This window comes from Emys orbicularis, chromosome 5, assembly GCF_028017835.1.
Source record: "Emys orbicularis isolate rEmyOrb1 chromosome 5, rEmyOrb1.hap1, whole genome shotgun sequence".
Taxonomy (NCBI): domain Eukaryota; kingdom Metazoa; phylum Chordata; order Testudines; family Emydidae; genus Emys; species Emys orbicularis.
In genome coordinates this window covers 58,909,757-58,936,809 of record NC_088687.1, presented here as the reverse complement: position 1 = coordinate 58,936,809, position 27,053 = coordinate 58,909,757, and the positions used below count along the sequence as shown (strand labels likewise).

The following is a 27,053-nucleotide window of genomic DNA, read 5'->3' as shown; positions in this document are numbered from 1 at the left end:
ACTTTTGTAGCTGGCATTGCAAGGTATTTATGTGCCACATATGCTAAACATTCGTATGCCCCTTCATACCACCACTACAGAGGACATGCTTCCATGCCCATGATGATTGTTAAAAAAATAACGCGTTTGTTAAAATTGTGACTGAATTCCTTGGGGGAGAATTGCATGTCTCCTGCTCTGTTTTACCCGCATACTGTCATATATTTCATATTATAGCAGTCTCGGATGATGGCCCAACACGTTCATTTTAAGAACACTTTCATTGCAGATTTGACAAAACACAAAGAAGGTCCGGTGAGATTTTTAAAGATAGCTACAGCACTCAACCCGAGGTTTAAGAATCTAATGTGCCTTCCAAAATCTGAGATAGGCAAGGTGTGGAGCATTCTTTCAGAAGTCTTAAAAGAGCAACGCTCCGATGCGGAAACTACAGAACCCGAACCACCAAAAAAAAAGAATCAACCTTCTGCTGGTGACATCTGACTCAGATGATGAAAATGAACGTGCATTGCTTTGGATTGTTAACAAGCAGAACCCGTCATCAGCATGGAGGTATGTCCTCTGAAATGGTGGTTGAAGGATGAAGGGACGTATGAATCTTTAGTGCATCTGGCACAAAAATGTCTTGCAACACTGGCTTCAACAGTGCCATGCGAACACCTGTTCTCACTTTCAGGTGACACTGTAAACAAGAAGTGGGCAGCATTATCTCCTGCAAATGTAAACAAACTTATTTGTCTGAGCGATTGGCTGAACAAAAAGTAGAACTGAGGGGACTTGTAGGCTCTAAAATTTTACGCTGTTTTATTTTTTAATGCAATTATCTTTTGTACACAATTCTACATTTACAAGTTCAACTTTCATGATAAAGAGACTGCACTACAGTACTTACATTAGGTGAATTAAAAATAGTATTTCTTTTGTTTTTTACAGTGTAAATATTTGTAATCAAAAATAACTATAAAGTGAGCACTGCACACTTTGTATTTTGTGTTGTAATTGAAATCAATATATTTGAAAATGTAGAAAACATCCAAAAATATTTAAATAACTGGAATTCTATTATTGTTTAACAGTGCGATTAATTGAGAGATTAATCATGATTTTTTTTAAATCGTGCAATTAATCGTGATTAATTTTTTTAATATCTTGACATCCCTAGTAAGAAAGAATAGGCAACTCCCAAAGCAAAGCAAGGGAGAAAAACCCACAGAAAGACAGGCCTCTGTATTGTGGAGAAAAGGTGCCACAGCCTAATAATGTAATAATACTTTGAAGCCACATTTAAGCAAACTATTTTCAAAATAGTGGTTCACTACCCTTGCAAAAATGCAAGGCTCAGAAAATATCTATGTGGCAAAGGAGGAGATGGGAATAAGCAACTGGTAGCAGGTACACAACTAACCATCTCAATTCATTCCCTCAGTGAAAATTAAACATTAAAAAAAGGAATATAATTTGCAGATATTGAATATAATAGACTATATTCAGATACAAATCAAGCAATAATTTCCTCCCACATACAACTTACCCAGTCTGCAGAGGGAAAGGTTGTTGCGAAAAGCAGTTGAAAGAACCAGTTCACCAGGGTATGGACATGAAATTTGAAAACGTAATTTGGAGAGGTACTAGTTTTAATTGGGCTTTCAGGAAGCTGAATGGCTTTTGTTATGGAATCGCTAGATACCACAATACTAAGCTCATAGATTCATTTATTTTTATTTGTTTTAACAAGACATAGGGGACACATGCAAAAACACCTAAGGCCTTGTCTACAAACAAGCTTCAAATATGCCTGTAAAGGCAGAGCACTACAAACCCCCTACTATATGGACATAGTTTATATCAGAGTGCTTATACCAGTATAGCTTATTCCTGTATAGAAAGGAGAACTTTTAACCAGTATAACTGTCCACACATGGCTTTATACTGGTGTGACTGTCTGTTTAAAAAAAAAAATCACACCCCTAACCCAAAAAGTTATACTGCTACAAAATCTAGGTGTAGATAAGACCTAAGGGATTTAGGAGCACAAGTTAATAAGACTTATCATCTTAAGTCCCTACTCACTGCTGAAAAACACCATACACCATCTCAATAACTATCATAGTAAGAGTGGTTCTGAACGTTTCATAAATACATCTGAAACCAGAGGATACTGGCATAGCTTAAGGTTTTGTTACAAACCTAATTCAACTCCTCTCTGTGAAGGTTTGGGGAAATTTTAGAGCAAGCCCCCGCAGGAACTTTGAGTAAACCTGGTCAGCATTGTTATGGTTTAGCTTGAAACCAAGTGACGCTCATTGGTTTTACACACTTTAAACCCTAGCCACGTTTGGTAGTTTTAGACTAATTTTGCTTTGAGATTTTGGACCAGATTCAGCCTTTTAGTGAGTGGGCTCAACTATAAATGAATTAAATAGGAGTTGAACCTCCAAACCCCATCCTGGAAATATGCTCTTTGGATTATTCACGTTACGTTTCAGGGGCTATGAATTCAATAAAAAAAACCCGTTTGCCCAAAGACCCTGTGAACAAAAGCTGCCAAGTTTTACACACCTCTGCCCTTAACAACCTAAGCCAGGGTCTTCTGTAGAACATCTCCAGGGTTTGTCTGTACTCAAAAACTTGCATGAAGGTAACTAGATCAGTTATAGTTACACTGGTGACTTTAAGCTAAATCAGTTTGTCTCTCTCTATATATTGGGAGTTTGCATAGATGTAATATGATAGTTTTTAATTCTACTTAGTTACCCAGTTACTTAGTTTTTTAAAAAGCAGAAATCAGCACTGATCCCCTTTGTTTTTCACCCTATTACACTCCATCTCTCCCCCTTGTCAAAGCCATCAGATGTTGCTTTCTTATATAATAAATTCTATAGCACTTACAGGTTCCACACACTCAAATTTCTTCCGTTCCTGTATCTCCTGCAGCTTGCACACATATTCAAGTGACAGCTCATAAAAGTGCTTTCTATTTTGCTCCACTTGGTAATCTGCCTACAGACAGAACAGAGCTGTTTTAGAGTTTTAGGTTTCACAGACATTATGCAGATAGCTTCAGAATGACATGTATACAGAGCTGAAGATGGTAAGTGATAAGACTCTCTAGGGGAAGGACTAGCCCCAACAGTACACATCCTTCATTACTGTAGTTTACTTTGGATACATTAACAACAGTGCCTTTTACCATTTGCTTGGTTGTGTTTTGTTTCAGAAGGTGGAGTGTTTTTGGAAACTCACATGACATTTCATTTTAATTGCAATGCAGATCACAAACGTCAGTGCAAACATACACTGATTATTTAATATCACACAACAGGGCCCTGCACAGACACAGAGAGAATAAAAAGACTCATACCTAAGAGATGCGAACTGCTTCCATTCAACCCTGGGTGGAAGTGTTAACGCTGAACGTTCTCTGTCATTGTCTGTATTGCTCCCCATCCCCAAAAACATGCTATTGCTCTTAAAACTCTGGAGCGTTTCAATCTCCTCCTCTCCTGCCCATCCTGAACATGTATGAATTGTGATGGCAAGCAAGATGATAATCTGTCTCCTATCTTACTTGCTGATTTGTCAAGGGTTTCTTTGATGCATTATACAGATATCCATACTGTGTACCACTAGCAATAAAAGACAGTTTAAAAGAAGCCCACCCTTTATTCTGGGTATTAAACACACCATATAGCCTACAAAATATTGGAAATGTAATAAATGTAGCCTTAGTTCTGACCCATGCAGATGTATTAATATTTTGGAGTTTATAAAGTGCCAATGTCATACTGATCTCATGTACTAATTACATTTTAGCTACCATTCACTCCTATACAGGCGCAAATACGGCTTCATGCTGTTAGGAAATTAGTATAGGCTATTAATAAAGATACACATGTCCAAGCCAAGTCTTCAACTGAAGAGGAACTGAACAATGGCTAACATTACCCTTATTAAAATAAATTTGAGGAAAGGACATAGTGTCATTCCAATTGTTAAACGATCATTACTGAAGTCCTCCTCTGTGAAATGGTATCTAAGGCCTTCCAGGAGTTTCATAAAAGCCTCAAACCCCACAAAAGTGCAAACTCCAGAGAAAGACGGGGGGAAAGGAAGGGAATGGAAAATAAAGGAAAGACCCAGACTTACCACCTCCAACTCAAAAGACTATCAAACATGGTTCAGGTACAACATTAACTACTGTGCTGTGTCAAAAATAGCTTCAAAATGTTTTGTATGTAAACAAAAACAAAAATCAATCCTCTATTGTTCTGAGCCAATAGTTTGTGAACGAAGACACACATATTAAATGATCACATTTTTTAAAAGAACCACACACTGTAGCCGTCTGCATGTTTGCAACATTAAGGAAACAGGTTTAAAAATAAATGGGTTAGTACCTAGAAACCTTATTAATGCATGGAATACAATTTATGTATGGTTTGCAAAGTTAGTCATGCCTATAATGCATTGTATGCAATACATAGCTATTTAGAATCATGGGATGTAGACATGCAAAGGGCCTCTTAAGTGATTGCGATGGGGTTTACTATCTATCTTTGTCCCTTAGGACTAGGGTTACCCAGGTGGAGCCAAGGTCTAGCTCTCTATTAATTATTATTATTATTATTATTATTTTAGTGTTAAAGGCCCCAGATGGCACTACACCCTGTCACAGACACCTAGTCCATCCCCTTGTCAATGAAGGATTATATTCCCTAAACTTTCTGAGGTATGAACTATGTCTTTGTTGGGGTGCTGTACAAACAATATCTGCATCATGCCTTATAGCAGGGGTAGGCAACCTTTCAGAAGTGGTGTGCCGAGTCTTCATTTATTCACTCTAATTTAAGGTTTCGCATGCCAGTAATACATTTTAATGTTTTTAGAAGGTTTCTTTCTATAAGTCTATAATATATAACTAAACTATTGTTGTATGTAAAGTAAATAAGGTTTTTAAAATATTTAAGAAGCTTCATTTAAAATTAAATTAAAATGCAGAGCACCCCCAGACCGGTGGCCAGGACCCAGGCAGTATGAGTGCCACTGAAAATCAGCTCGCGTGCCGCCTTTGGCACGCGTGCCATAGGTTGCCTACCCCTGCCTTATAGTTTCAGGAACAATCCTACATTGACAGAGGCAGGAGCCCTGCCACAGTAATATAGCTACCACCACAACACAGCATGTTTTCTTGGTTTTGTCAAGTTCACTTTTAAATTTCTCATTTAAATGCATACTACATACACATAAAGGAAAGGACACAGAAAGCCAAGTGTATGGCTAATTTACTAGTCAACTCCACCAATTTTATGCATACACGTTTCCTAAGCTTGTACAAAAGTTTTTTTTTCCATTTCAAGTCCTATAGGCATTAAATAAAAGCACGTTTTGGCTGTTAAAATGTTTAGTATTCTGTTTTCTAACATTTCTAAAAACAGAAATGAGAAGTTATATCTGACAAGTTTTAAAGAATATTTTTAATTGATAATAGAAGGAATTGTTGTAAGTGAACTTTGTATTTGAAAATTCAGTAAAGAAAATTAAATACATCTACTTTTACTTTCTATACTTTGAACAAGTGGTGCTGATACTGTTACTAGACCTCTGTTCAACACGGCTCTGAGGCTGCTCTCTTTGGAGTGTTCTGCATTTCCACTCAGGCGGTATCTCATCTCTGTTTTAGATGTTTACAAGTTTCCACTATAGGCCTATACAAAGGTAGAAAATAACACTTTCATTTTTCTGTATCAAGTTTTCTACGGTATCTGATCAATTTGGTAAGAACAAGTTCTACCCATGCTCCTACAAACACTTATGCACGTTCTTAAAGTTAAGCACATGAGTAGTTCCAAATGACTTCAATCAGACTACTCACCTGTTCAAAGTTAAGCACATGGAGACTTGCAAAATCAGGGCCTAACTTTCTGAGTAACACAACATGCAGAGATAATATGCTGATGAAATGCAAGTATGCGCTGGGTGCTCAAATTACTAGGTAATTGGCCGATTGTGAAAATGATTTATATGGAGAAGGCTGATTGGAACATTTTGTTCAAAAAAACCTTACATTTGGGGGACTTTTAAGTGCTGCTAAATATGTGAAGCATGTAGAAGCAAAAGAGAAAATTAAGAATTCTGGGAGATTTTCCTAATGTAAGGTAACCCTTCTTGTCTACAGAGGCTCAAACAAACTTCCTTTGCTCATTTTCTCATACCTTACTCACTGGTCCTTGAGAAATAGAAACTGACAAAATCTATCATGGACCACTGAGGGGACAGAAGGAATGCCAACAAAAACAGAGGTTTGTAAGTCTTGAGCTATAAAGACATCAACAATCTTTCTTCCTCTTGCGTAGCATCACTGGATAATGAGGTTCTCCAAGTTTTAAAAAATATCAGCATGCAAGCTGTTGCATTTAGCATTACATTCCATTATATCAATTGTCTAGCTGTCAACCCAATCTACATATTACAGTATAAGCATATATGCAGTGAAACCTTACTATAAATGCAGGTGTTTCCACACTACGTTCATGCTTTACTACTCCTTCAACTGTCTGTAAAAGTAACAAAGTTCAGTAGTGTTGTGTATATGTACTAAAAATATTTATACTTAATCCAAAAGATATCAAACAATGGCAATGTTCAAATGACATTGATTTTCTTGAAGAAAACCAAATTTCCTTGGTTGACGGCAATTTTGCCTTCAACAGCCTAAGTGCTCTTTTTGTACTATCATTAATATATTTATGTACTCAAGGCAAAAAGGAAAGATCTTCATTTTCAGCAACATTGCTGAAGAAATAGTAGCAGCAGTACCTCTAGTAGCTGTGGCTCTTTCTTCCTAGCTGATAAATTTAAATGCTTCTCTAAAAAGCTGTAGTTTTTCTCTGTCTCTTTATCAAACTTCTTCTTTTCCTCCTGCAAGTAAAAAGCAATAAATTCAATATCATTCACTTAAATATGAAAATACAAGAACAATGTGTCTGTTCGCTTGTTAAAGCTGTAGGCAAGAGGTGTAGCAGAGCAGCAGTAAGGGAGTAAAAAACAAAATGCTATGTGCCCCCCAGTAAATGAGAACAAGCAACACTTTAAATTATTTTTTTAATCGTGTCTGAGGGCCTAAACTGAATCAAAGGCCAGTTGCACTGTAATGACAGAAACTGTCATACTAACAAATGCTTGAGCTTTTCCAGTGTAAAAAAAAACAAAAACAAAAACAAAAATCTACAACTATATTTAGTGTTGCCAATTCTTGAGACTTTATTGTGAATCTCATGAAGCTTAGTGGGTTTTTTTTAAAAAAAGCCCCTGCTCTTGGCTTCATGATTACATGAGAATCGCATCTTTAATTTTTAAAAAAGGTGTATGTTTCTAGCCCTCATGGTGGCAGAGAAAAGCTTGAAAATATGACCCAAGTATACCCCAAAGGTTCAGAAACCAGAAAATAAAATTAATTCAATTAATCCAAGTTTCGAATGACCTCTTCCTAGCCAAAGCTCAGAACCAAGAGTCAATTCTCATCCTCCTTGACCTATCAGCCACCTTCAACATAGTGGACCATGCTCTTCTTTCTGAAATCATGTCTTCCCTTCGCACCTGTAATTCTGTCCTCTCCCGGTCCTCCTACCTCTCTCATCATTCTTTCAGCATGTCCTTTGGAGAAGCCTCCTCATTCCCCCGCTTCAACTTTCTGTGGGGGTTCCACCAAGCTCTCTGTCCTTGGTCCCCTTCTCTTCTCCCTCTACACCTGATCTCTGGGAAATGTCATCCACAAACACAAATTCAACAACCATCTCTACGTTGATGACTCACAGACCTCTCTCACTACCCCAGGCCTGTCTCCTCCAGTCCAAATTAAAATCTCAGCCTGTCTCTCTCACATCTCCTCGTGGATGTCTAGCTACCAACTGAAGTTAAACCTGGCTAAAACAGCTTCTAATCCCCACTACCCCTCTCTCCCACCAAATCCCTGCCAGCACTGTGAATACCACCACGATCCTGCCTGTTGCTCTGGCCTGTAACCTAGGCATCTCTTTTGACTCAGACCTGAGTCCTCACGTCTAGGGTATGTCTAAACCTTGCTGCTTCTTTCTGAAAAACTTCTCTAAGATGCGGACTATCCTATCAGCTAGAACTCTGGTCCAAGCTCTCATCAGCTCCTGTCTATATTACTGCACATCCTTCTCTCTTGCCTTGGCAAACACAATGTTGCCTTGCTCATATCCATTCAGAATGTTGACCCAATCACCCTGTCTTTGCATTCCTCCACTGGCTCTCCTTTCCCTATCACATCAAACATAAGCTACTTGTCTTCTCTTTCATGGCCTTTCAGGGTCTATCCCCTCTCCATCTCTCATTTGCTACTGAAATGTTGACTCTTGCCTTCCATCAGCCCATGATGCCAGCCTCCATAGACCACTTGTTAAATTTTCTAACAATCACATTTGTGCTTTCTCCTACACTGCCCCTCATGCTTGGGAGGAGCTCCTCTTAAAAAGCTGCAAAATACACAGAAAAAGATAAAAATACTTATATAAAGTGTATTTGAAAGTCTCTTCATAAAACTGTAGTCCACTTGTTCACAAAAAAAGCAGTAGGGTAATTCAATCTATGCCCCTTTGCACCTAACAGAACTACTTCCTACAGTTCCCACTAAAGTCTCATCTCAGCTCAGCTCATTCATATTTCCTGGGGGCAGGGGGGAAAGCGCAGGACTAAGAGGCATCCATTGACATTTTAAAATCATGCACTAACTTGAGGAATCTGCAAATTCAATATTAAACAACCCCTGAAGTCCTTGATGCCACTGTCGTGCACACCATTTCATTTTCTATTAAATCGACTGACTTTTTGGAATGTTTAAGGCAGTGCAATATCCTGACTTCCTTCAATGGCTGAATGGGTCTTTTTCCTAATAGACAACTTAATCCAAAGCCTACTTAAGTATTTCCACTGACCTCCCTGGGTTGTGGCTCAGGTATATACGGCCCATATATTTTTTTCCTGAATCTCAGAAATGGGTGCAACCAGGAGCAATTTAACTACTAGATTTGTGTGCACAAATGCCACTTACACATGCAAATCAAAATGTTGCAGCATCCAAAATACTGCATTTACAAAAGTGACAGCCTAAGTATTAGTTATTTCAGATTTGTTGGAAATATGACTTTATTGGTCTAATGTAGCAGAAACAATTTCACAACAATCCTTCCCTTTAATCATTTCTATTTTTCTTGATGCAGTTAATTAGAGAGTCAAGTCAATACTAGGGCAACTGGCAATCAGAACAATTTTTGTGCTGTCTTGTTATAGGAGTAGTAACAATTAAAATTTAATAAAAATATAATATAATATTGGGATCAAATTCTAAGAATGATGACAGGTGCTTTGCTAATTAAAATTCAAATTTCCTACCACCCTATATTATTCTGAAAACAATCTCACATATGTATCTATTACAGGGTTCTCAAACTGTGGGTCGTGACCCAAAGTGGGTTGTGACCCCATTTTTATGGGGTCACCAATGCTGGTGTTGGCCCTGGGCCCCAGCAAGTCTGAAGCCCAAGCCCCACCGCCTGGGGCTGAAGCCCAAGCCCCACTGCCCAGGGCTAAGGTTACATGCCCCTGCCCAGGGTAGAAGCCCCTGGCTTCAGCTTTGCCCTGCCCCTCTGCCCAGAGTCTCACGTGGCAGGGCTCAGGCAGGGTCAATCTTCTGTCCCCCCTCCTGGGGTCGTGTAGTAATTTTTGTTGTCAGAAGGGGGTCACAGTGCAATGAAGTTTGAGAACCGCTCATCTATTATATCAAAGACATATTGGTTATGATCTACTCACTGAAGTACTCACTAAATTTTCTCTTACACTCTTTCTGCTTTGTTCTTAATGACACCAGATAATATTCTGTTCCCTGAGCTGCATGACTTTGAGGAAACCTTCGTCTTATTTGAAAAGGAACTCTTTTAATCTGTTTAGGACTGGCCCACAAGCAAGGTTTTACAAAATGTAATGTTAATAAAACACTTAGGTTAGACCTAAAATATGGGTTTCCTATCTCATGGGGATCCTTTAAGCATACCATTATTCTAGACATTGTCCCTTTAATTAAACTCATCTAAAATTAAAGATGATGATATAGTGTTTGGGTCAATCAGACCCTTTACCAGAGTCAAGCCTAAACATGTAATTAAATTCTAAAGAGAGGAAGAAGCCAAAACCAAACAGATAAATTACTGAAGTGAAACAATATAATAAATGGTTTCAGCCTCATTATAGACTATGTGAGATTAGCACATGGGAGGCTGGGGAGGAGGAGGGGGAACAGGAAGAATATAAAGATGTCATTGTGTTTACATATTACATTCCCTTGAGTGCTTAAGTATGTGTGCTTTGCAAAAAAAAAAAAAAAAAAAAAAATACTTCCTTCCCCATGTGCAAAACCCCACTGTACTCTGTTTTTTCCAACTGTGATGCTTCTTTCCAATGGGTCAATTCGGTGAGGGCTCAGAATTGGACCTGATCTATCCAATTCAGACTCATTTATCCATAGGAGTAAAACTGTTAAATATTAAGCAACAGTAATTTAAGGTGAACTAAACATTCAATGTTTGCTTTTTGTAGTGAGCATGTGTATTTTTCCTACAGCAAATATGCTTACTGTTCTATATTCAGACGTAATAGTTCTAACTGTATTATATTTGGAGATGTTGATACTATGCAATATTATCTTTCCAATACCATAGTTAACATTTCAGCACTTCCATTATACTGGATTTTTTTAAAAAAATTCCTGAAAAGTATTCTTCAGATCTCCATAAAACCGCTTTTTAAAAAAACATGTTCTATTTAAGCTTAAAATATAGCACTATTCAGTTCTTAATACAGAAGGTGTTTTGTTCTAAATACATTTAAAATTCTACAGCAAGAGGCCAAATCCTGAAGTTCCTACAGTTTTTATTTTGTCCTTACACGGGTAAAACTATTTAAAGTCAATGTGAGGTTTGCCTAAATAAGGACTGCAAAAAAATGGAGTAAGAGCTTAAAACCTGGCCCAAGGTCATTTATGTTGCTATTATGCTTGTGGAGAAATTACCCTTTTGATAATGTTAAGAGACCCAGGTTTCAATCCCCTTGAAGAAAGCCATTGTGTGTTTATAGATACAGTACATATATTTATCATGACCCTGAATTTATACAGAGCTTTTCATCCAAAAAAAATCCTGAAGCATTTTTCAAATCTTGTGTACCAAAGGCGTATGTACTGGGGTCCTTTTGGTCACCATTGAAGTGCAGCCACTTCCAGGATGGAACATGTTAGCTGTTTAACAGTGCACAGTACTACTGTAGAGGTTGAGACAGGAAGTGAGGAATGATGTATCCAAATGAAATTGTATTGAGAAATTCAGGGGGGCAGAATGCAGTTACACAGTTGACAGGACAGAAGGGTTAAACACTGGTGAAAAGTGCCATGAGATTTTTAATGATCATAAATGATCATGAGCTCTCATCTAACAGACAGCAACACCCTTTACCATCACAAATAGCATGCTGAGGTATTGGTTCAATACTGAACTTTGGCGGTCAGGGGCTAACTATGGCACCACTAACTTGTTTTTTTCCCCCTTAAAAGAGGCCCAATTACTGAGACAACTTTTAAAATATGCTAGACAAAACCCCTGCTTAGTTGTGAGCTCTGACAAAACTCTCATGGACCCCAGAAGATTAAGTGAAGGCAGAACAGATGTTCTGTTTTAATTGTTTACAATCCAGGATAGAACATTTTCCCCTCATATATTGTGAAGAGGTATTCTTGTTCTGAGTTTAAAGTGAATCAGGAAGCAACATTTAGAGACTCAGTAAAAGAGAAAAAGCTCTTCACTCTGGTGCTGCATAGAGTGGAATTTTACCTTCCTGATAGAAAAACTCAGCAACCAAAGTTCAGGCAGGAGGAAATGGACCTGTTGTATTACAGAAGCACTAACTTTTGACTGGAGAGATTTTGGCTGAGGAGGGGTTTTTACAGACAATTTGCTTCTTGCAAGTTCTTGCATTGTTGTAGAAGAAAAAGTGTAAAAAGTGTTTTCTGTATTTGAAACTATTTCGAAAATTCACCATGCCTGTGTTCCTGGTAAGGGAGATAATTGAAATTTCACTGTAATTTTTTAGATACCACTTCCAAGTGAAACCTCGAAAGGGTCAAGCTCTGACATCTGCACACTGATTACACAGGGTGAGTTTTGGAAATGACAGTGTTAAGGAGTTTTTTTAGGGCTTTTTTGTTAGTTTAAAAAGCTACAAGGAAGTAAACTCTGTATCTATTATTTCCATCTGTAAAGAATGTCTTTAAAGAATGGTTTAATATAAGGAGTTCGGGCTTCATTATTGAAGATAAATATGATACAGACAGGAGAGACAGACATCCTTTATCACAAAGGGCCAGAAATTCTTTGGAACAGGCTGAGGCAAGCCAAACTCTAAACTACCCACTCTCCCAACCCACCACCCTAAATAATTTGGAATAATTATATTTTTAATGAAAAGTTATCAATTCTAATTTCAACAATGGGAAATATAAGATGAAAAGGTACGAGGACGAATTCTTGAGGTTGTTAACACATAGCAGGCTTTTAAATATGCAAGTGGACGTACAGCAGAAGATTATGGTCATCCATTAGCAACATGAGAATGCTCTTTGTGGCATTTCTTTTATCCAAGACAGAAAAGTCAAGGGAGGGGGGAGAGGGAAGGAGAAAAAAAGGACACATTCCTCCCCTCTCAGGGCATATTTCCCATTCTTTTCTGAACCAAGTTCCCAAAGAAAAAAATTGGCTCATAAAATAAGATAAATACCAGCATTTCTCTGTACTCTGCCAAATGGGTGTCATGAGCATACTTTGACCAAATAGAGAAATTAAACTCATCTCTTTAAAAAAGGGCAAACAAATAAATTAGAGACGAACCTTTACAGCTCCTAGCTGCTCCTTCCTAAATTTTTCCAAAGGTTTGATCAGCGTTTCGGTAACACTCAGTGCCTAGAGAAAGAAAAACAGCAGCATATATAGCGTGTTATCCACAGAGGAGGAAAGCAAGTCATTTATTTTATCCTCCCAACTGCAAATAATACAAAAAATTAATAACTCCAGAGTATCATTTTCAAAATAAGTTAGGAGCCTGAGCCTCATTTTCAAAACCCATATGGCTCCTAAATCACTTAAGAGCTTTTGAAAAAATTATTCCTCAGCTCATCTTGAAGCAAACATTAACATATTTCCAAAGTTGAGCATCATGAACTGTACAAATATTCTGATGCAAATACAATAGTGAAGGTTTGGCTGAGGTTTCCTCCAGTCTTTCTGAACAAGGCAACAGTCTCTTAACAATTGAGCTTTGTCCCATTCATTAACAAAACCTTTCATTGCATTTTTTCCTTATAAATTCCAACAATTTAATTTTACTCGGGGGCATGAGATCACATTATTGCAACAAATGCAGAACAGCAAATACACTCTTCATATACAGTTAGTAGTCCCCCCTGCCAATTAAGTCTTGCAATATATTTCTCATATACTGTACTAAGATTAATTGTACACAAAAAACACCCTACATTAAAAGAAAATTATTTAGGTTGCAAAGTCATATTCTCAAAACTTAGGAAATGACAGATTTACAGTTGCCTTCATTTCACACCCTGCATGTTCATCCTGTGCACTGAAAAACTGAAAAACACAGTAACATCAAGCCCCAAACTCTGTCATCTCCCCCAAGAGTTGGAGAAGCTCCTGCTCTAAATGGTGCCCCCAGAGTGGTGGAAATGGCTGAAGTCAAGTGCTGGGAATGGGGAGGTTAAAGGGAGAGGGAGCCTGGCTCAGTCCAAATCGCCACACACACTACAGATACTCCAGTGACTACCAGCTCTTTCCAATGCAGCAGTGGTCATGTGGGCCTCACTCTTTAGAAAATTCATGTCTTTAGTATTTTGACAGGCTGCTAACATTTTTCTGAGAAATGAAAGCAGAGTAAGGAAATGGCAATTTTAACACTTTATAACTGGGTGAACTCTAAAATCAATATCATGGGTCAAGCAAAAGGCAAGTCTCTAGCCTCAGGCTCTGTCCCTGCTGAATATTCAAGGCCTGCTATTTACAATGGAGGTGCGAGAGCTTCTCATAAAAGGCCTACAAGACTTCTATAATGGAAAATGTTACGCAACCTAAATATAAGGGTTGCTACAAGCTCTCTCTAGAATACCAAAGTGAGGGAGCAAGACACTGGCTCTCCCCACCCCTCCCCCCCAGAACAGAGCTCAAGTAGGCTGAGAGGCTGGAGGCAGAGTTATAATCTGGAGCAACCCAGCACCAGACTTGGGGACCTGGGCTGCCCAGTCATCCCCTGAAGCTCAGTGCTTGCCAGGAAGACAATACACCATGATGAGGGGAAACCAGTTGTGTAGGGAGGACTGTGAGGTAGCTAAGGAGCTCTGATAGGTTCAAATAAACTTCAAATTAGCATCTAAACTCTATTCACCAACAGTAAGATCATAAAATATAAGGTTATTAAACAATAAAATCAAAACTGAGGGGCAGCAACTTGTTGCAGCAAAGGAGAATTATAAATTAGCAAAACTTATTAGGAGCTTCAAACAAACAGGCGAGTAAACAGTTAACTGGCCTCATGACATGTTCAACAGTTCAATTAAAACAGCTCTGAGCCAAGCCCTGCATTTGTTGGAATAAGGGTTTACATTGTAAAAGAAAGGACACAATGAAATACTGTAAAATTTACCCATGTTGGTCGGGGTATGGAAAGTAAAGTATTTGTAAAGGAAATTGATCTCTGATGATTTTCTTCTATATTTTTTAAAATAGCTTTTCCCTTGTCCTTCATGATAAGAAGACTTTCCTTACCCTCTACATGGCAAGAAGAATTTTACCCTCATTTAACTGCATATATCAATCATAATCTACTTCTAATAAGAGTAGACAAGAAGGCTTGAAAAATTCACACCCCTGAGCACTGAGTTAAGCTAACCTAACCCCCTGTGTAAGGACATCTAGGTTGACTGAAAAATTCTTCCGTGGACCTAGCTGATCAGGGAGGTGGATTACCTACATTGATGGAAAAACTCCTTCCATCGATGTAGGAAGCATCCACACGTGCCATTAGTCCTCTGCATTAGATTGTAAGAAAAAAAAGAAAACTAGAGATGTTCCTTGGAGAGTTACCCAGAGAATTTTTTTAAAAATGAAACCAGACAAAGAAAAGAAAGCTGGAGACAAATATATATTTTAAAAAATCACACTGTTTATGCTGTTGCACAGCGTAAGAGTTATCTGGCATTCACATCCAACCCAAAATTCTGATGATACAACTTAGAAGGGTGTTTTTGAAACATGCTGAGACAGAGTCTAAGTTACCCAATCACACAGAACTGAAGGTTAATTTGCAAAAAGAGGACATGGTTACACTGCTGCCACCCTACCTCCCACTCCCACCCCCAAAAAAGTATATGGTCAATGGGTGACATTTTTTAAATAAAACAAGTGCCAACAAAGATAGATCTATGAAGGAAGGATCTGCACTATCAAAAAACACAAGAAATGTAGAGCAGGGAGGAATACTCCGTATATTCTTATAGGAGAGGATACTGCTCACCTACAAAAAGGCTATTTACCTGCAATTGCTGTTCTCTGACAGTACAAATTGTACAAGAGTCATATTCAGTACATAAGTCATCCTCAGGTCAGCACTTCCAGCGTAAAGGCAGTTGGTAAATCCTATAGAATTAGAGGTTAGAGGAAAGCTATATCCCTCCTAAAGTTTCTATTGCTTCACATGCTAGTTTGCTGAATGACATTTCCTTGGAAAACCATATCTGGCTGAACACTTTCATTTTATATCTTGGCCAATCCATCTCCAATGTTATAAGACAGTATGGCTAAATTCTTGGACAGTTTGCTTGTAAGGTATTAATCTTACCCTTGCTGCATGAGTCTAATTTAGTTATAAGAACATGATCGGATTTGAATATGCCCAATCCCTCCTCTATGTACCAAAAGTGTGATAGACTCTCTCTTTAATTAGCCATCCTTCGGCTGTGATACTTTTACATTGAAACTGGAGCACTAGTGCTTGCTCGATGCTGCCATTTAAAACCTGTACTTTGCCATGTCCCATTGCAAAAACCTCTGACTAACGCCCCCTACTCCAGAGACATCCCTAGAGCTCTTTAATTTGGAGTTTCCACTGTGGGAGTTTCCACCTGCCACACACTGGGAATATGAAGCAGGAGTGGTTTTATTAAAACTCGGTTCTTTAGACTAGAGGACATTTAACAAGCAGTTCCCTGCACTTCCATACTCTGATGTTTTAAGTTTGTATAAGAAATGTACAAGACAGACATACAAGAGAAAGGAGACCAGACATCCCTTCCTGGCTCACATGAACATTTGACAATAAGCAGACAGTATAAATTATTGGATTGTATCAAAGTGAAACATAAACCAGTCCTGATATCATATAATTTCATTCCTTCTATCAGAGATCACAGCCTACCTGTAATAAGTTAACCAATCTCCTAATGTTATTTTAAAAAGTTCAAGAGACTACCAAAGTGGTTTGATAAGGGGAACTGTTTCTAAATCAGCCCTACATGGAATTGCATGCTTTGGTCCAATCACGCTCCCACTGGCTAAAATGGAAGCTGGATCAGGTTTTGCACATTTAACAAGACCCTTGGCATAGAGAAGAAACACTGGCAGCGGGTTCTTGGGTCCTCATTTCAGTCTCAATTTATTTTCCAGTCAGTGGAAGCTTATGATCTGGTCCAAAAGACACTCACAGATGTCTCCAATGACCTATATGCTGCTCTATGTTTCACTCTGAAAGAACACTTTGCATCCATTTTATTGGCAAAGGGACTGCAGGCCTCACAAAGTTAGTAAGCTAATATAATGAGCAGAAAGGACAAAAACGCAACAATATTTCATTAAGTCCTTCTTATATAAAAAGAGAAGATAAGTGAAGGAGGATGGTGATTTTTCAATGGAAGAGTATTAAGGCGGCCATGGTCAATTTTTTTGAAGCTTTCACTTTTTAAGAAGTATCTTCTACAAAACTTATGAACAGAAATATTTTCAATAACACAGCAACAGAAATCAGGGAAGACGGGGACTCAGAAAGAGTCTAAGATACTATTAGCTTTGCAAGCAAAAATATTCAGTGTTTTCAGTTGGGAAGGGAAGAGGGTTGGAGGAAAAATATCCCTTCCAAAAATCAGTTTCCAAATGGAAAATGTAGGATGTGAGAACTAGACAGTGAAGTGTATCAAAAAACAGGTCTAGATCTCAGGAAATAGAGAATCCTCTGAAGTTTGCCCTTTCAGTCAGCAACTAGTTTTTCCTTGTTCTCAAAAAGCTTATATACTTGAGTCAGACGGTATTAAGGAATTCATTTCTCCTGTTTATTATAAAATTAATTAGGGGCTGAAAAACAGAACCAGTCAGCTAAAGGTTAGGACTGAAATTCTTTAGTAAATTCAAGTAATCTCAGGCTAGGCACACAAAGGGGCCTGATTTCAGAAAGTGTTGGACTCTTTAAGGTGTCTCAATGTGGGCAACCACAAAGTCACTGTTCACTTTCTGAACATCTTGGCCTAGTGGTTGTCAGAGATCAGATTTTCAATAAAGCTAACTTTGCCAGGGAGTGGGGGTGGTGCATGGGGCAGAAGAGTAAGATGTTTAAGGTGTGTACATTTCTATATTATATATACACAAATACACACACACACACACACAAGTGTACATATGCACATATGTACTTTACACAAAAAACTATGTTAAAACAACTTTAAAGTTGCAAAGTCAAGCAGTAAGAAGTTGAGATAATGCCAGAATTGTGCATTATTTCAGCCCCCTTGTTTGTATGCATTATGATATAGTCTCCAATTACATCATTAAATACCATTCTACATCCCTCTTCTCTCCCTCCTCCCCGCCCCCCGCCCCGCCCCATCTCACTCAGTGCACAGGATGGATGGTCCTCACTTAACAAGCAGGTATTAAATGTTTTGTTTTCTCCTCATTGATCAGTGGGTGTCTTATTCACTGCAAACTATTCAAACCCTGCTCTGAAGACATAATTATTAAATTTTGTCAGAGGCTTTCCTATGGTGCTCATTACTCTATAGTAATGCATCAGAGTGTAGAACATATTTATTTTTACAACACCCCTGTGCAATGAGGAGGTATTACCTCCATTTTCTACAGTGGGGGCTGGGACAGAGAGAGATTAAGGTCAAAAGTATCCACTAATTTTGGGTGCCCAATTTCAGACAACTAGGACCTGATTTTTCAGAGTACATAGCATTATATAGTAGTTTGTATAACCAAAGCACAGCTCCCGTTGACTTCAGTTGCAGCTGTGAATGCTCAGCACTTCTGCAAATCAGACCCCATATTGAGTCTGGCCCCCAGAAAATGAGGTATGTACAGTTAACAATTATCTGTGAAAAGTTTGGTTTAAGTGACTTCCTCAACCATGAGTCCCTCCTCTTTGTTCCTGCAATCCTCTGCCTCATTCACTACTCAACTTCCAACTATTGCAACAAATGAGTTCTACAGACAAGTCTCCTTCACTACACAGCCCTGATTCATACCCAGAGCAGATCCATTCTGAATGAGGTGAGGGTTCTGTGGGAAAAACTAGTATGCAATCATGTAATTAAAGACTATCATATGGCATATGTGCAAAGGAGCTCAATTTGTCACCCTCTATTCAGACTAGCACTAGAAACTTTGCTAGTGTGTTTCACAAATATTTGCTGACAGCAGAGGAAAAGCAAGTCTCAGGAATCTTGGATACTATTCCAGGCTCTGGAGGGGAGTGTGTTCTAATGGGCAGAGACTCTTCTGCCCACTTCTCCCCCCCCCACAGCTTAATCTCCCTCCTCCCCTTCCACCCTGCCCTGTCCTAGTCCTACCTCCTCCTGCCCCTGACTCGTCATCCCAATCCCATTCTCTTCCCCTACCCAGTGCCAGTTTCCACTCCCGGGGTTTTTCCCCTAGCCCTCGTCTCCTTGGCCAGCCAGACCTACCCTCCTCCAGACTCCCCATCTCACTTTCACCACACACTCAATCCCAGTCTCTTTGCCCAGCCATAACCAGTTCCCCCCTCCCCCATTTCCTCATCCTCTCAGCCTGTCTCCTCCCTTTGGCCTCCAGTCACCCTCATACTCACTGCCCCCTCCTCCCCAGCCTCCTTCCCTGGTCTCCTCAGCCAATCTCAGTGTCCCATCCCCTCCAAAGACTCATTGGCCCAGTCTCTTTGATCCAGGCTTCTCCTCTCCCCCTCACCCCCAATCCAAGTCTCCAAAAGCACATCCCTGACACGAAGGCCACACACTACCAAATTGAGTCCCAGCTGGAAAGCAAGGGGAAGCTGGAGCTTCTCAAAGAAAAGGTTGCCAAACATTTAACATTGGCAAAACATATTTTACCCTAGCCTCGGTCTCAAACGCAGCTGAACAGTTTTGGCTGAAATTGTCCAAAAAAATTCAGTGTGAGGCAGACACACTCTAATCATTTGGGTTGAAGTTTTCTGTGCAATTTGGCAAAGGTTATAAGCAACTGAAAACAGGGTGTTATAATGGGAAGTGATAGCCAAGTTTAATTATAGGTGGTGCTATTAGCCCAACCAAAAATATACACACCTATGTTCCTCCTTGCATGTATTTGAAGGTACATACACTATTGAGATAACGGACAAGGTTCTGAGGTGCAGCACTGAACTCGCACCCCAAGGGTTACGGGGTGGCCAAGGTGGCTTTAAGTCACCCTGAGAGTTAGACTAAATTACAGTACCCTCCCAGGCTGCCCTACAGGCTGCAGAGATGTGTGCTCTGGTCCTGCTTACAACATCATTGCCAGTCCTTAGCCACACCGCCCATCACCAGCATGTGTGTGCAGGTCCTTAGAAGACAACCTCATGACTGTCTTCTGCAACCCTGCACTAGGAGAAACCCTCCTCTGGCAAACAGGGCTTCTGGGAGCCCTTTATACCACTCCAGGCCTTTCATGTGGCATAAAGATGCCACAACAAGAGTGAGGATCTCACCCTTGGAGACAAAATAAATTAAATTCAAAAGATGGGCAGAAAATACTCCACAATTTCCACAACTTGCTATTTTTCAAATATTTTCAATTTCAGGCCAATTTTAAAAAATGTTAACAAAGCTGTAACTCCCTAAGAAATAGGCTCTACAGTGGAAATAGTAACTAACTATAACTATCAATGCTAGAGTTAGGATCTATCATACCTAAAGTAAGTTGACTGGAAACGAGATTCTAAAGTAAATTTTAAGTTAAGTAAAAAGAAACTTTTCCATTAATGGCTGACAAGGACTCAGAGTGACTATAGTCCTCTAATTAAACTAGAATATTTTTGTAATGCCGAACCAGTTAGACATGACTTCCTGTATTCCACTCATCCTTAATATAACAGAAACATTTCCAGAATGGCCTCCAGAGGCAAAGTGTCCTGCTTCATATTTGCCTCAGGGAATTCCACTAAGTTACAGTGTTATGGAAAAGTGCAATTTGTTTTATCTGGGCCACTCTATAATTCAACTGAATTCTTGGGTTAATGCCTGGATTTTCTTTTCACAAACCTACTAAATCCCTTGGTATTTAGAAACATGACCTTTGCAACCAGTGGAAGTCCTTAAACTGAAAACAAAAATAAAACTGCTTGAATGCAGTTATTACATATCCAGTCCGTGCCAGATCAACATGGTATCAGGCCAAATGAGTATGCTTGGGGTGGACAGTATGGAAAATTTTATGAACTCAAGATTCACATCTACACATGTTGCAATTGCCTTGGAAAACTATATAAAATATACTTGAAAAAGCTTTTTATCCAAGTCTGGAATTCAGTCTGAAATATTTGCATTTACCATATGGCTATTAAAATCATTTTTGCATTTGCTGAACACACAAAATGTAATTTAAAAAAACCTATTAAGCGTACATGTGTCAGTAATTAAGCAAAAGGAATTCATACACTATATCTTATCTGTAACTGTATTTCTTATCTGCAATTCTTTCAGCACAGTCACAGCCACTCTACAAGTCACAAGCCTCCACCTTGCTTTTCAGGATAGCAAAGAGAAAAAAAAAGCCTGATAAGAGGATGTTGGAATGGGAGGAACTCCTTTGTGAAAGGCTTTAAAATGTGTAGCATAAACATTGCACCACAACTGAAAATCTTTATAGCCCTGGCGCCAAACGTTGTGGGTGCAGAGCATCCTAACATTCCATTGATTTCAATAGAACATCCATGGAACTTTGGCACAATTACACTGTTCATTGAGGAGCCAAAGAAAAGGAGTCAGATCAACAGACGATCTCCCCAACAACACACAAATTAATTTTTTCAGAAACTAATCCCCTTGGTTCTCTTTCCACTTGCTTACTTTAATGGCGATACAGTTCTAAAATATTTGCTAGAGCAGGGGTGAGCAAACTATGGCCTGCAGGCCGCATCCGGCCTGCCAACTGTTTTAAGCCAGCCCTCGAGCTCCCGCTGGGGAGCGGGGTCTGGGGCTTGCCCCACTCCGGCGCTCCAGCCGGGAAGCAGGGTCGGGGGCCACTCCATGCGGCTCCCGGAAGCCGTGGCATGGCCCCCCTCTGGCACTTCAGCCGGGGCGCAGGGTCGGAGGCCACTCCACGTGGCTTCCGGAAGCTGCGGCATGGCCCCTCTCCAGCGCTCCAGCTGGGGCGCAGGGTTGGGGGCCGCTCCATGCAGCTCCCAGAAGCTGCGGCATGGCCCCCCTCTGCCTCCTACATGCTCCAATGATTCCGCTCCAATGGCCCCCTCTGCCTGTAGATAGGGCAGCGTGCAGAGCCACCTGGCCATGCCTCCACATAGGAGCCGGAGAAGGGACATGCCGCTGCTTCCGGGAGCCGCTTGAGGTAAGCGCTGCCTGAAGCCTGCACCTCTAAGCCTGTGCTCTAGCCTGAGCCTGTGCTAGACTATATAAGTACTGATGAAAGAAACCACATCTCAGGAAAAGTATTCAGTCTCCATTTGGAATTAAATATTAGCTCCATGAGGAACTTTCTCATCAGATCTTTCACTGTCTGAACACATGCATTACATGATCTTTTCCATTACATTTAGTGTTTTCTATAAGGCAACCATCATACAGTACACGTATAGTGTCATATAACTTCCTTACCTGCAAACAGGCTGCATATGAAAAGAGGAAGTAACACCATGGCCATAGCACAATTGCGGTGTCCAGAGATTATACAGCCAAGAGTGCATTCTATGGATCCAAAGCTGCATTTGGCTACATGTTATCACTGTTACAGAGCTGCTGAGGAAGTCAGTGAAATGCGCCACAAAATTCTCCTATTTTCAGTGTTGAAGTTGGTATTGGAATGTCCCAAGATACAGTTTGGATAATTATAAAAATTGTAATTCCTGAAGTATCCCAAAGACTTTTACTAGCTCTACACATACAACTCCACTAATACACAGCCACATCAGAGATGGAAGAAAACAGCAAGATGGATGCTATTCTTTACAACTGTGGCGAGAGAAGACATTTTGACAACAGCAAAACACCCACTCTTATAGCATAGCATTTTGGGATATCTAATATCCATGTAAGACCATTGCTTTGAACGTTCTAGAATGCTCCACATGGTATTCAACATGCAACAGAGGAAGGGTTGAGTGGCACATGATGAATCATGAATCACAGTGCTGATGGGGGGAGGGATAGCTCAGTGGTTTGAGCATTGGCCTGCTAAACCCAGGGTTGTGAGTTCAATCCTTGAGGGGGCCACTTAGGGATCTGGGGCAAAATTGGTACTTGGTCCTGCTAGTGAAGGCAGGGGGCTGGACTCGATGACCTTTCAAGGTCCCTTCCAGTTCTAGGAGATAGAATATCTCCATTAAAAAAAAAAAAAAAAAAAAAAGATGAATCAAACTCCTGCACAACAGCAGGACAAATCACCAGCTGCATCAAATGTGCAAGAAGAACTGATGCGCACTGAGCTCCCAATGCCCCAGCAGACTTCACGGCTTTACACAAACAAAATGCCTCCATTCACACCGTTCAGGTGCAGCAGGTATTTCTCCCTGCTCCTACCTCCAACACTCCTCAACAGCTCCAAATTTGTCTGTTAATTCTAACTGAAGAAGCCACCCAGGTGCACCACTTTTGTATGTCTGACTGCTGATGTCGGCAAATAAGGGCCTGAAACACAGAATTCTACACAGATAACCTCTAGAAATTAATATCATACTGGAGACTCAGAACAATACTGCCCCAAAGATAAGAAATCCATGTATTAGATTCCATATATGTGATCAGAGCTAAGTGAATCAATGCAAATCTCTTACATAAATCCTATCTAATCCCTGCAGGTACTTTTGTAATCAAATATGTGAATTTAGGTGGAAAGTAAATTAAATCTATTGGAAAGAAGCTAGACTACAGACTACCTAGAGTTAAATTAATCTTTTAAAAACACCATATTCCTTGCATTAAAACAAGTAACAGTGAAATCTTATCAGTTACCATTAATTATCATCATTTATTTAATGGTGACAATTACTAATACGTACTGGACCTTAAAAATAAAATCTATGAGCAGGGAAGCCAGGCATTTAAAGTGGAATCTATAGATCTTACGTTTTAATAAAGCCCCTTTTACTGTAGCATTTAAGCACTGTTAAAAATTAGTGAGCCTAAAATCTCAAAGTAAGTCCTGTGAGGCAAAATCAGCATTAATTCCACTGTGGTGGAGTCCCCTGTTCTTACCAGATTCATATGCTGTTCATCTCTTGTCTTGGTGTGCCATACTCCCATGCATACAGGTAGTTGACAGGTCATCTCTCTCAATCATCCTACCCCACACACGAGATGGGGAAAAAAATGTTGCAGTACAAAGCCTCCATTTTAATCATTAATCTATTGTATTAAATGGAAGAGATGCAAGTCAACAACCTGCATAGTCAAAAACCATGCCAATAAGCTTACTGGTAAGAAAGGAGGCTACCTAAACAGTTAATTTTCCTTAATGATGTACTGAAAGCCAACTGCAACATCTTGCTGCACAGCACAACTATAATGGAACAAGTTCATCAACTGAAGGCAAAGACCAAGCTATGCCCCTCATTTCTACCCACCAAAAGTTCTGCCTCCGATCATGGAACAAATTTGGTTATAAAACTCCCTTTCTTCTCTATTTTTTCTGTTGTTTTTAATTTATCCTTTTCTTTAGGCAGTGCCATGCCTTCTTCCTTTTGTTCTCATCCTGTCTGTTCACAAGGAACAGCAGAGTATAGTGGCATTCTTTTTATCATGAGCCCTCCAACTTAGCATCTCCATGCCAGGCAATCCCTCTGCCATAACACATGTTCAATACATAATGCAATATCCCTGAGCAATTCAGAGGAAGAACTGCCTGCTCACTGCCCATTGACCCTAACTCTGCCAGAAGACGTGGCTCCAAGCCAGGACAGCATGGCAGAGCATCACATTTTTCCACCCTGAGAAATCATGACTGCCCCTGGGCTTGCTACTGCCAGAAACAAAATAGGGACATTAAAATTGGAGACACGGGCAGGAGGGAACTGAACTGCTGAACTTGTTTCAGTGCTGAATGTAGAGCATATGGCAGGCAGGAGCAAGTAGAATGGCTTAGCCTCAGAGTTTTCTGTCAATGCTGAGCCATATTTGACTTCCACAGAGATCGATACACAGCTATCAGTCACAGACTGGGGGAGATGTTATGATCCAGAATATATTAAGTTACACAGAGCAAGGAAGACAGGAGTAGAAAGCACTCCATACACTCAATAGAGCTAATTTACTGTTTCTGTATCTAACCCACATGAGACTGCTACTGCTTCCAGCTAAAAGACTTAGGTGCTTTGAGCAAAATGGTTAAGGTTTGTGTTTTGGAGTTATGGTGGTCCTGGGTTCAATCCCTGCTGATCACCCAATCATGGGGTTGTTACAGGTGGTCTCACAAATTTTGCATTTTTTGTTTTTTTAGTAAAATATGCAAACTTAATGTTACATCAATGTATGTTTTTGCATGTAATCTGTTACTACAGTTCTGGGCCAGTTCATTGTCATTGGCTTCATTATCAAAGTCTTTTCCTTTAGTGAGAAGAAGCTGCAACCTGTAAATCCAGATTAGCAAAAAAGAGATTGCACAATAATAAATCACTGATGCTAACACTTTGCTGATTAATACAGTGGCAAACAATACTAACTGGCTCTTATCTGAATCCTTCTTACAATTTGTTTACCGTAAAATGTTGCAACTCACCAAGATTTCTCTTTGCTCTTCCAGATTTTTTAAGAAATTTGAAAACTCACGCAGGGATGCATCTGTAACACGAAAAAAGAAAATAATGGAATAGGAGTGCATAACAAAACCAGTAATGCACACGCACATGCGCACACACAGAGCTCTCACATACCTATACATCTTTCATCATCCGTCTCTGCATCGCCAATGAATTCAAATTTAAAATCCCTCAGAGAGTGGGCAAACTTTCTTTGGGCTGCCGAAAGGTCTGCAAGGCAAACAACAAGGATTTAAAACTATATTTGTCTTTAATTCAAACAAAAGCCTTTAGCAACTTGAACGTCATGTGAATTTGATATTCAAGAAATGTGTCATTTTATATCTTTCAATAGACTTCATCAATTTCTTGTCCTATACTGAAGTGAATCACTTCAGTAGAACTATGAAGTTCCACAGCTACGAAATTCTTAAATCCCATTTAAAAAGGCAAATGAATAGCACTGCAAATATCTTGTACAAAAATAATTCCGACTTTCCTAGCCAGTTTCTCACTGCTGCTTTTATTGATAGTATTTGACTACTATTGGCACAAAACTGCTCTTGTTTTGGGCAGACTACTGGATATATTAACTAGCCAAAATTCTGCTCTCAGTTACAATATCACAATGTTATAAACGATCATTAAGATTTCTAATATTGAAGTTGAGATCAAAACATACACTTTTCTACTGTAATGTCTGATTATAGTACATGAGAGAGTTTGGAATGTCATCAGCCCTAAAAGGCAGGTCTCAGTGGAGAAGAGGATGAAAGTCCCCATACACTCTTAACTTGCAGTAAAGATTCTCCTTACTTCTTCATACTCAGCCAATATTAAGAGCAATTTGATATATTTAGTTAATCTTTAATCTTTTAGCTATCTCATGCAATTCAGAAGGACCAGGAGTGACTATTATAAAACACACTGTGTAAACATTTTATTCTCAGGATTAGCTGGAGCTGAAACAACACAAACTGTTTTTACACCCCCCCTTTAGAATATACGGTTTCCAGTCTGCTGTATGTTTTGCCCAATTTCACATAGATAAGGACATATCTGACTCCAAGTGATACATTGCACTGTGGGGTGCCAACTAATTAAAGGGATACTATCCAATTCCTATACACCCTAGCAGGACACAAACACAAAAGCCACACGTTTTCGGATCCCTTTCCTCTGTCTTACATTCCCTTCCTCTCACATCTCTTGCCTGGTTCCTTTTCTCCCCTCCTCCTTACACTCCTCTTCCACCCCGCACCCGACCCCACCCCACCCCCATTTGTGTGATAGCAGCATTCTAGTTGATCCCACAGTGCTGGGTTTTTCTCTCTTGTGAATGGTGCTACAACTATGCATTCTCCCTTCAACATCAAGACTCAGGGGGGAGGGGGAGCAGGCACAGGCTAACATCACGATACTCCCACACCATGGGAAAGGGGAAGGCATTTTCAAATTAAAATGCAACCTGTTAGCTGCAGGGGTGCATGTAATGTAGAAAGCATTGGGAACATAAGTTCAGATGCTTCTTTGTTACAAGCAGTTTGGGACAAAATATGGCATGATTTACCAATTGAGAATAAAGTCCACCTGACTATTTGTCTGATCCAGAAAACTAGAACTGAAAGTAGGAGTCACGATGCTGCATCGAATTCATGGAACAATGGTATAAAAAATAATTTAGTATTGTT

General features: G+C 39.6%; 1 protein-coding gene across 1 annotated transcript in view; it reads right to left on the bottom strand.

Moving 5' to 3' along the window:
- ARHGAP10 (Rho GTPase activating protein 10) overlaps nucleotides 1–27,053 on the bottom strand; it is a 232,123-nt gene that overhangs the window by 132,383 nt on the left and 72,687 nt on the right. The window contains exons 2-6 of the mRNA XM_065405556.1: nucleotides 25,498–25,593; nucleotides 25,344–25,405; nucleotides 12,954–13,025; nucleotides 6,817–6,918; nucleotides 2,890–3,000 (exon numbers count right to left, since the gene is read on the bottom strand). Of these exons, the coding sequence (XP_065261628.1) occupies nucleotides 2,890–3,000; nucleotides 6,817–6,918; nucleotides 12,954–13,025; nucleotides 25,344–25,405; nucleotides 25,498–25,593 (443 nt within the window). The remainder of the gene's footprint in view (nucleotides 1–2,889; nucleotides 3,001–6,816; nucleotides 6,919–12,953; nucleotides 13,026–25,343; nucleotides 25,406–25,497; nucleotides 25,594–27,053) is intronic.